This window comes from Micromys minutus, assembly GCF_963924665.1.
Source record: "Micromys minutus genome assembly, chromosome: X".
In the NCBI taxonomy this organism is placed as follows: Eukaryota; Metazoa; Chordata; class Mammalia; order Rodentia; family Muridae; genus Micromys; species Micromys minutus.
In genome coordinates this window covers 113,616,116-113,627,757 of record NC_137970.1, presented here as the reverse complement: position 1 = coordinate 113,627,757, position 11,642 = coordinate 113,616,116, and the positions used below count along the sequence as shown (strand labels likewise).

The window sequence follows — 11,642 nt, the reverse complement described above, 5'->3', positions numbered from 1 at the left end:
AGTTTAATGATTATCGACTCATTTTATTAAGCAAAGAAGTAAGGGATTGTATGAGGTCAGCTCTTATTAGATAATTAGGTGTTAATTGATATTTAAAGCACTATTGTTCCCAGTAATACTGGTTTAGTGAAAAATCACCAGGAAACAGGGGGGGTCATAAAGTGGGAAGGGCCATTTGTTGGGAGAATGCCTGGAAGAGTGAGAAGAGGGAGTTGGGAATGGATAAGATCATTAACGTGTCTAAAATTGTCAATGAATAAATAAAAGATAGTCTTAATGATTTAAGGTTTCTTTTTCTTTTTAACAAACTAATTTATTTCTCAGAGTCTAAAACCTTCTGTGAGCAGCTTCCCGGTTGTGGATGGAGATCCAGCTCCTTAGGCCTCAAACTCGAACTCAAAGTACTGTGGGTCGAAGTAGTGGATGCGGACATAGCCGTCTTCACCACCGCTGCTGTAGCTCTTGCCGTCAGGATGGAAGGCAACGCTGTTGATAGGTCCAAAGTGGCCCTTGACTCTCCCAAACTCTTCCTCAAAAGCCAGATGGAAGAACCTGGCCTCAAACTTGCCAATCCTGGTGGAGGTTGTGGTTACATCCATGGCTTCCTGACCACCTCCCAGCACCACATGGTCATAATAGGGAGAGAGAGCAGCCGAGATGACAGGACGTTCTGTTCGGAAAGTCTTCTGATGTTCAAGACTTGTAGAATCGAAGAGCTTAGCTGTGTTGTCCTTGGAGGCAGTGACAAACATAGTCATGTCTCTATACAACTGGATGTCATTGATCTGCCGGGAGTGCTCCTTAACATTTACCAACACCTCTCCAGACTTGGCGCTATACTGGTTGAGTTCTCTGCTCTCGTGGCCTGCGATGATGCACTCCCCAAAGGGACCCCAAACGGCACTGGTGATCTTGGAATCATTACAGGGGATCTTCATGTAGGGCTCATTGCTGTCAATCTGGCTTGGATCCCGCAGATCGAAGAAGCTCACAAAACACTGATACCCCATCTGCTTGTCCGTGGAGAACATGATGATGTTGCCCCCAAAGTCAAAGCCACAGGTCCGGACGGCTGAGTTTGTCTTGAGTAGAGCGAGCTGCTTCCCTGTTTCACAGTCCCAAAGACGACAGCTGTTGTCAGCTGAGCCAGTAAGGACATGCTTGGTGTCCCAGTCAGCATCCACACACCACACAGCTCCAGTGTGGCCCATGTAAGTACCCAGCCTCTCGCCATTGACATTGTCTTTGGCCACAGTGAAGAGGAGGTTTCCTTCGTGGTTGTACTTGATTTGCGTGATGGACCGCTCATGGCCCTGCAGCAGGATGGGCTTCATCCTGGCAGTGACTGGAGGAGAGAGGGAATGTGAGTAGCTGATTTAAGGTTTCTAATTAAATATGTGTTTTTCCAATTTTACAATTTATAACTTAGATATTTTCTGTGTTGCCATTTGAAAATACACATAAGCAAGTACCTTGGTGGATAGTTGTACATTATAAGAAATCTAAGACCTAGTAACATACACGTGCTTTATGAACAGTCCCCAGGAGGTTAGAAGTGTCCAAAATCATTTGGAACACAGGTGGATATGAATAAATACAGGTATTGGAACAATACAAAGGATCAAGATGAATTTTTATGGTTGATACTTATGCCTTGGAAGCAACTGGTGATTACAACCTTCCCTTCACTCCTGAAAGGTGACATGCTACCATTCATATGAAAGGGTGTTCCTGTGGACCAGAAAACCTTAAGTCCATAGACTATAAAGTAAGTTGTCAGTTAGGAATTAGAGCTGATTCTATAAGGCCATTAAATGATGATGCCCCTAGATGTACTTAGTGGTGAGAAGAAATGTTAGAATCCTGGAGGAGAGAGGGAGAGCTGGACTTAGTCCTTGTCAGTATTTAGAGTTATATTCGGGTAGGTAAAGGACTTATCACTGAACACCTAATTTGGAAGAACATGAAATGCAAGTGGAATTCACTGGCCATCACACATTCTAATCTTCACATATCCCCACACTTCTGGGAGGACATTGGCTTCATTGGCTGGCATGAACATTTCAGATTCATATGATTTTTTATTGATTTTTATTGCATTGAATATTATATTCAATGTGTTATTTAACAATAAATATAATAATAGTTTTGACTAATATGAACGGGGAATATTCCTTCAAGAGATAATCATTACTACTTTAGATAACAGGATCCCAATGATCTTCCAAAAAGAGGACAACCTCTAACATGCAAGTAAATTACTTAACAGATTCCAAACTTCAAGACAAAGTAAGGAAAGTGCACACCTCAGCTCTAGAGAATCATTGGGTTGAGCCAAAAGCACTGACCCTCGTTTTCTCCTTCCCTTCCCTGACGGCCAGTCTTCCCTGACCGCTGAACTTTCCCAGACAATCTTCAATAATCTCTGGGTAACCCAGGTGGACAATAATAGTATTATGTGAGAATATTTTAAATTCTCTTACAGCAAATAATTGGATCCATTGGACCTGATTGTTAATTAGAAGATTGACAGTTGTATGTAATATATTTTTGATGCAGGACCTCCTGTGAGAAGTCAGCATAATTTTACCATTATCTTCAAACGCATTGTTCTCCGTGAGGAAAATTAAGGATTTTTTATGTAAATTGTAATTTTGTATACGCAATACAGAACTTTTTATCTTGCTTGAAGTCTAACTAGAATGTGGCATACAACTGAGATATGAAATGTACTTAGGCATTTATGAATTCAAAGTTTTATTGTCAAAGCAAAACTACTCATTTCATTTAAGCACTTTTAAGACCAAAAATTACATTTTATAATTTCCAAGACTGGCCTCACCTACTAGGTCTCAATTCTTAAATCTTAAAACCTTGATATACTTATGGAAAGACAGATACTGGATTGCTTTCTGATGTATTTTAACTTACTTCATGCATTTAAGTGAACAGGAAACTAGCAACAATGTCCTAACTCATCTAGCTTTGATTTAAATGAATCACATTCCATGACTCGCTATAGCACAGGCTCCAAGTAGGAATGGGGGATGAGGAGGGATGAGAAAACCAGTCAGTAGTCTTTGTAGAAGTCCAGATGACAGATGATAAAGGTTTGTCACCTCGTAGCCATATGCACTTTTTGCATTTGGTCATATTTTGCATAGTTTGAAAGAATAAAGATCAGTATAGTATATCAGAGGATTTGGGGAATGAAGGAAGAAGAGGAGGTAAGGATGATTTCAGTGATTGGAGAGGTGGAGGTTGATTTGGGAGACAGCAAGGTCTGAGATAATGAATTTGGTGGTAAAATAAGTGCTGAAGTTTGAACAGGGCAGTAGTATCCAGTAGGTCACTTTGGTGTATTGAAAAGACATTTCAGCACACACACACCTTTAGGCATGACTATTTTCTCATTTTACCTACTAAGTACAGCGAGACAATCTTTGACTCCACTTCCTCCTCTATAGCAATATCATCTCCAGGCTGGGTTATCAGTACAATCTAATCTTGGAATCTGTTTCAACCATGACCCCCATCACTGTGTGAAAGGCATCAGATCTCCTTATTCTCCATCTTGTTACCCTTCGGTCGGCCCCTGTTCCTCAGTTTGGAAGGTTCTGTGTCTACTAATGTGGTGTTAGCTTCACTGCCTGTGAGGCCTCTGCTTGCTGCCTCCTCTGTCGCATGTCCAGAGAAATTCCCTCCAGACTAACATGAGTCTTGTATTTACCCTGACAAAGCAGGACAATGCCACCCAGGGAGATGACACTGGCTATTCTTTCTACAGATAATAACCTATGTCTTCAAATTCACGGATGAAGCCCTTGTCAAACTTTAAGCTTCAGTCTTCAGGGCAAGTAACAACGGACTGGAAAGTAACCATGCTACTCATTGCTGTTGTGCTAACAAAGCCTTAACCGGTCCACAAGTTACTTGAAACCTGTTATATCACAGTTCACAGGACAGAAACATCGCCTTTTCACAGCCGGTATCACTTCACATAACCCATAAAAACTCTGGATTCTGAGAAATGCCATTCATACTGCTTTAGACATAAGTGCTCAGGGCTATAACCATTGTAGAGTTAAAGTTTCTGTGACCGTCTCTTTCTACCTGTGATTTTACATTAATTATAAAATACCATACTTATATCAGGTATAGTGATAAACACTTGCAAGCTCAACATTTGGAAGGCAGTAAAAGGGGGACTGTAAGTTCCAGGTCAGCTTGAGCAACACAGAGTTCCCAGCCTGTAAACTGCATAGAAATACCTTATCCCAAAGGGGGGGGGGATCAAACATTTCACTCATTATTTAGAGAACTAAAAATTCTAAGGAGAGCACAGGAAAAGACTTTGAAAAATAACAAGTTAAAGTTTCGTTGTTGTGATTATGACTAGAGCTACCTTCAAATAAAAATGTTTATCAAAGGCAGAGTGTGAAAATTAATGATTGATTTTCTGTTTGTTGTCAGGGTCAATTTGCAGTGCACAAGATAGGCTGGGTGACTCATGGCTCTGATTCCTGCCAGCTCTCAGCTTGAAGATCCCGTCTTTAAATGAAACACTGAATGCTACATTTTACTTTCCCTTGGCCACCACTCACTTGGTCTTAGATTGCTAAATGAGCACCTCTTTACCTTCCGGGAAGCCAACTACTCAGAGAAACAGCACTTAGGGTATCGGAGTGAGATTGTTTTTCCTTTCTAGCTGGGAAAGTTTGGAAAGCTCAAGGCTTGTTCTCCTCTGATTAAGAAAGACCCTAAGACTATTGCTAGGCTTTTTTAATGCTCAAAGGGTTCGGCCTAATGATCTAATCCCAGTAATGTATATGAGAAGCACCTGTGAGAATTATCATCCACTGGCCCTTGTTGTTTCCTTCTCAGAAGAGAATTGTTAGAGAACTTGCCTTCCCCTCCTGAATATATCCCCACGTACAGCAAATTATAAACCAACGGCGGTGGTACACAAGTATAACCAGGGCACTATGAAGACAGAGGCAAGAAGACCAGAAGTTCAAAGTCATCCTCAGCTGTTCGGTCCTCTCTAGGCCAGTACTGGATACATGAGACCCTGTTTAAAAACAAAACTGAAAAATTCTTCCACGTCTGATAGCATGCATTTTTCTCATTAGACGGAATAATGGTATCTCTATTTGTTTTCTAGAAAATAATAAATAAAAAAAAAACTGCAGGGATAAGATCAAAAGCAGGCCTCAGAGCTCAGCAGATGACAGTTTTCAAAATATTTCACTGTAAAGGCATGACAACATTAGTTCAGTGCTTGGTGACCACATAAACACCAACTATGACATTGTGCACCTTTAACTCCAGAGATAGGAAATCAGAGGCAGGAGGATTGCTGAAGCATGCTGGCCAGCCTATCCTTATCCATCAGGTCCAGGTTTAGAAATTACCTAAAAAATATGGTCATCACACTAAACATTGATATTTGGCATCCACATGAACTAATATACACAGGCATGCCCCCTACACACACACACACACACACACACACACACACACACACACACACACACATGTACTCACACACACACACACATACACACTCACATATACCAAATACACACAAAGTACGCATGCACACACAAACAAACAAACACACACAGGCACACACGCTCACACACACACTTACTCACATATACCATATACACACAAAGTAGGCACACAAATACTTGTTTCGTTGCTTCAAGAAATATTTTCACACAAGGCCTTCAGCATTTTGATAGGAAAATAATGTTTCTATAGTATGCAAAATGAAATGTAATAAAGCATTTCAGGGCCATCAAACTTCTCATTAATCTAGAATATTTAAGGACCATGTATATTTTGCAGATCACAAACAGCAGAAATATTAAGACCCTAACTTTCTACCATGTAATATAATCAAAATGATTTTCTTTCTCTGTTTGGACAACACACAGACAACTGAAAAAAAAAAACGTGGCTGGGGCAAAGGAAGCCTGTGATGAGGATGCTAACTGTTGGTGAGGATGTTAATTAGCCAATAAATGAAGACAACCTAAGTGTCCACTAACTAAGGGATGGACAAAGAAAAATGATACCCATACATAATGAGATACCACCCAATAACTAAAGGCAAAATTCAATCTTGCCATGCACTGCAGCATGACTGGAACTCTAGGTCACTACATTAGCTTAAACAAAGCAGGCAGAGGAAATGAGAATCTCCATGCTCTCATGCATAGGTAGTGTTCTTCCGTTTCTGTTGCCGTGATTAAAACACTGAACAAAAGCAAGGTGCAGAAGGAGTGCATCCATTCCGGCTTACAGTTACAGGGCATCACTGAGGGAAGTCAATGGGGGGAACTCAAGCAGGGAACTGAAACCCTGGAGAAGTGCTGCTGCTTGCTGACTCGCTCTCCAGCTCCTGCTTAGCTAGCTCTCTTCTACCACTCAGTACCAAAGAACTGATACCATTCACAGTGGACTAGGTCCTCCTACATCAATTAACAATCAAGACTTCCTAATCCTCACCCTCCTCCACAGACATACCCACAGGCCAATATGATTTGGGCAGTTCCTCAATTGAGACTCCCTCCTCAGGGGACTATATGTTGTGTTAAGCTAACAATAAAGATAACTGGGACACTACACCTTGTCAACTTGACACAAAGGCATTTCGTTTTAAGTCATAACCATTTATTCGGTTTCCCTCAAAGCCTTGTGTTTCCATCATAATATGAAAAACACCACACTTTTCGAAGTCCCACAGGCCTTAAAAATCCACAGGTTTCAAAAGTTTATTGCCTCTTTGAAAGTAGAGAGTCTCTTAACAATGGGCTCCTGTCTATAGAAAACAAGTTAAATACTTATCACAAAAGATCTGAAGCACAAGAACACCAGATTCCAGCAGTGGAAATCCAAGTATCCTTCACCTCGAGGAGTCTCTCATTTTGTAGTAGTCTTCAGCCTCTAAAAGACTAGGCAGTCTCAATTCTTCAGATCTGCCACCCATAGAACAGAGAGCTTGTCTTGTACGTGTAAGCCAGTTCTATTCCACACATACTGTAGATGTCTGGGAAAGTCCAGTATTCTGGGATCTCCACTACAACTGAGGCTTCCGCAATGGTTCTCAGGATCTCTGGAAATACTTCAACCATGAACCATCCCTCGTGCCCCTCCCATTGCCTCCATGAAGGTGCTCCCTCTCCCAACCACCCTATCCCACCTCAGCACCTTGGCATTCCCCTACACTGGGAAAACAAGCCTTCACTGGACCAAAGGCCTCTCTTCCCATTGATGCCAGAAAATGCTATCCTCTGCTGCATATGCACCTGGGGCCATGGGTCTCTCCATGTGTGCTCATTGGTTGGTGATTTAGTCCCTGGGAGCTATACTGGGTTTGGTTAGTTGATCATTTTGTTCTTCCCATGGAGTTGCAGAGCCTTTCAGTTCCTTCAGTCCTTTCTTTAGGTCCTTCATTGGACTTCCCATATTCAGTCAAATTGTTAGCTGTATCAGTATAGTTCTGGAAGAGCCTCTGAGGAGGCATCCATATCAGATGCCTGCCAGTAAGAACTAATTGGCATCATCAATAGTGCTTGGGTTTGGTGATTGCATATGGGATGGATCCCCAGGTGAGGCAGTCTCTGGATGATCGTTTCTCCAATCCGTGCTCCTCTATTTGACCTTGCATTTCCTCCCATGAGTGTTTTGTTCTCCCTTCTAAGGACTGAGGGAGGCATCCACCTTCTGGCCTTTTTTCTCTTTGAGCTTCATAAGTTCTGTGAATTGTTTCTTGGGTATTCCGAGCTTTTTGGACTAGTATCCACTTATGAGCACATACCATGAGTGCTCTTTTGGCATATAGAAATTCTTAATGAAAATAACATACAAATGGGTCCTTTCCTGATTTTGATAGTCTTCACTTCTCTCTAAAACCTCACAAGCCAGGCCTCTATTGTCTACACTTCTTTTCCACCTTCTTATTATCCACATTCCTACCAGGACAGTCCCATAAATCTCTGTTCAACATTCAACGGCTTCTCCAGTGCCAAGGGTTTCCATGATCCTCCCACAAAAACAGTTCGAGACTTAAAAAGACAAATGATCAGGTTCATCAGAGAAACACCTTATTCTCTGGTACCAGCTTCAGCTTCAGTTCTTTCTGTTGCTGTAAAAAAAAAAAAAAAAAAAAAAAAAAAAAAAAAAAAAAAAAAGTCTGACCAAAAGCAACTTAGGGTAGGGAAGGATTTAAGATTGTAGATTATAATCCATAATTGATGGATGTCAGGGCAGGAACTCAAGCAGACTGTTGAGTATAGGCCTGCCTGTTATTCTTGGCAACATTATTTCTAACCAGGGAATTTACAGTCAAGAATATACAGAAAGAACATTGTTTGTTGACTTGCCCTCAGGCCTGTGCATAACTAGCTTACTTATATGGTCCTGGAGCACCTGCCCAGAATAATATAACTCCTATACAGATTTAGTAACTAAAATACAATCTTCTGCATACATGCCTACAAGTCAAACTGATTTGGGCAGTCTCTCAATTGAAAATGCCTTTTTTCATGCCTGTAGGACAGTGGTCTCAATCTGTGAGTCTCGGTGCCTTTGAGGGTCGAATATCAGATACCCTGAATATCAGATATTTATATTATGATTCACAAAATTAGCAACAAAATACAGTTATGAAATATCAACAAAAGACTTTATGGTTGGGGTCATCATACCATGAGAAACTTTGTTTAAAGGGTCACAGCATTAGGAAGGGTGAGACCCACTGCTTTATGCTAAGTAAGTTGACAATTAAAGCTGAGACATGTGTAACTTTAAAATGTTGATTTTATAAAAATAGAGAGAATACTGGTGATTACCAGAAGATTGGGGTTAACTTGGTGGTAGGCAGGGAAAGGGGAATGTTGATCAGTGTAAGAAGTTACAGATATATGGGAGGCCAATGTTTTATTAAACAGCATAACTATAGTTAATAATAATGTATTATATATTTCACCACAGCTGAGACTATTTTAAATGTTCTCACCATAAATACATGAAAAATATTTGAGGTGATGAGAAAAGGAAATCAAAAGAAAATAGTCCACATCTGTAGCTGCCAGTTATCTCAATCACAGTGCTTGTTTTAAATAAATGCTTGTATTCAGACATTTTGAAAATAGCCAAGCAACTAATTAGCTGAACGCAACTGTTGTCAAGAAAATGTTTCTGAGTTGCTTTCCTACTACCAGCCTTACACACACACACACACACACACACACATGCATGCACGCACGCACGTACACACGCACACACACAAGCACTGCGACCTTAAATATAGCAAATACGTAAAATATAAAGCAAACTGATCAGGTAAACTAGTCCTTAGATAAAGACCTGCATCTAGTTATGATCTGTATTTATTCTATTGCTGGTTTCTAAGTTATTCACTATTTCCATTAAGCTAGGACAATTATAACTAAGTTAATTTCTCCCTGCCAATTATGGTTTCAAATTCTCAACTTCAAGTTGAGCCAATGAATTATAAAATAAAAAGGTGTTGTATATGATAATTGTTTCTTATCAGAAGACTTACTCTGTTGCTCCTACAATAAACATACAAGAAGGTATAATGAAGACTAAGTATTTGTGTGAAGTTAATTTCATTAAAATTGGACTAAGAATAGAATTCAATTTCCTCCTCTATTCATGATGTATTAAGCATCCATAATATCCTTTCAATAACAAGAAAAGAGAATTACACTTTGTTTCATTCCTTGATAATACCCCGATGACTAAAAGGATATTTCAGTGTAGGACAAAGGCTATTTGAAAAAAAAGACTTCTAGCATTATGACAAGATGTTGTCAACTACAAATCTCACAATCACAAACCAGTAAGTGAGTGACAAACGAAAACTGCAAAACAAATCTGATGATAAGGACGAGAGAGATGTTTCTAGGACTAAGAGTATGTATTCCTCTAGGACTAAGAGTATGTATTCCTCTCGGACTAAGAGTATGTATTCCTCTAGGACTAAGAGTATGTATTTCTCTAGGACTAAGAGTATGTATTCCTCTAGGACTAAGAGTATGTATTCCTCTAGGACTAAGAGTATGTATTCCTCTTGGACTAAGAGTATGTATTCCTCTTGGACTAAGAGTATGTATTCCTCTAGGACTAAGAGTATGTATTCCTCTTGGACTAAGAGTATGTATTCCTCTTGGACTAAGAGTATGTATTCTTCTTATAGAGGACCCAAGTGCAGTGCCCAGAACTCTCATCAGGCAGCTTACAACCTCCTATAACTCCATATCCAGGAGAGCCAGCCTCCTTTTCTGGCTTTTACACACACACACACACACACACACACACACAGAGAGAGAGAGAGAGAGAGAGAGAGAGAGACAGAGACAGAGACAGAGACAGCGAGACAGAGACAGAGAGATAGAGAGACAGACAGAGAGACAGAGACAGAGGTGAGTTGGGTGGGGAAGAAAGTTAAAAATCCTTTGATATGACTCAGTAGTAAAGAGAACCTGGGTTTGTATTTGCTCACATCAATAGCTCTACTAAATACATATGTAGCCTACAGAACAGAAGTTGGACACTTATAAGATTTCCTATCACATAGAAGGTTCTTTATCTGCCAATGGTAATAATCAAGAGTAACTATGCAGACAACACAGAGAGTTAAGAGTTTTCTTTCTCTTTCCCAAGTGCAAAGCTAATGTCAGTCAGATGGTTTCAGTTCAATGATAGGAGGGATAATCTCAAGAGCTCTATGGTCAGCATAGCCATTATAATTAATAATATGTTGTTCTCTTGAAAAAATTATGTATGAGTTTCAAATCATTTCACCATGATGTCCAGGTCAGATTGAATATTAGAGGCTGCCTGTGTGACCCAGTGAAAGAGAAGAGACAGTACAAACACACAAACAAACACACAAATCAGTAGACTCTATTCCTATGGAAGAAAGAGCTAAAGAAAACACCCCAGATGAGATTTCCCCCATAGAGAAATAGCCATCAGGAGTTGTTATCTCAGCTGTAGCACGCTGCTTACAAAGAGTTGGAGCTGTGACAGTTCACTAGAGAGGTGCTCCATTCTTGAGTACCAGTGCCATAGAAACCATTATCTGAAAAGTGTCTGACTGGGCTCCACATTCTATGGATGGCAAGACCTCTAGAGGAACACAGGCTGTTTAGGTGTTGGAAGAAGGGTGATTCAGGAGCCTGAAATCAAATTTCTTCGGTAAAATATTGGATCTAGAAGAAAAGAAAGCATACAGCCATAGCCACTTAATTTTTGAGAAAGATGGTGAAATCACTCGTGGGTGAAATGATAGCATCTTCAACAAATGAAGTAGTGGAAACTCGATCTCCAACATACAGAAGAATGATACAGTGTCCATATCCCACACTCTGATGAAAATCAAGTCAAAATCATTGAAAGTTCCTAATGTAAGACCTAAACTTATAAAAGTATTATTAGAAAACACTTCGAAATATATATGGTAAGTAAGTGCATTCTGGAAAAAACTCCAGTATTCCAAAAAATGTCCTCAAGAATTAACAAACTGAGGTATTAAATTATGAAATTATTTTGTCCAAAAGGAAGCAGTCACTAAAATGAAGAGACACCCGAAAGAACAGGAT

At 40.1% G+C, this 11,642-nt stretch overlaps 1 protein-coding gene across 1 annotated transcript; it reads right to left on the bottom strand.

The window, feature by feature from the left end:
* Positions 1-377: 377 nt before the first annotated feature.
* Positions 378-1,334, bottom strand: LOC308415632 (eukaryotic translation initiation factor 3 subunit I-like; the record flags this gene model as incomplete). Its single annotated transcript, XM_080910680.1, has 1 exon — positions 378-1,334. One exon carries the CDS (start codon positions 1,332-1,334, stop codon positions 378-380), a length of 957 nt encoding a protein of 318 aa, XP_080766806.1.
* Positions 1,335-11,642: the final 10,308 nt, after the last annotated feature.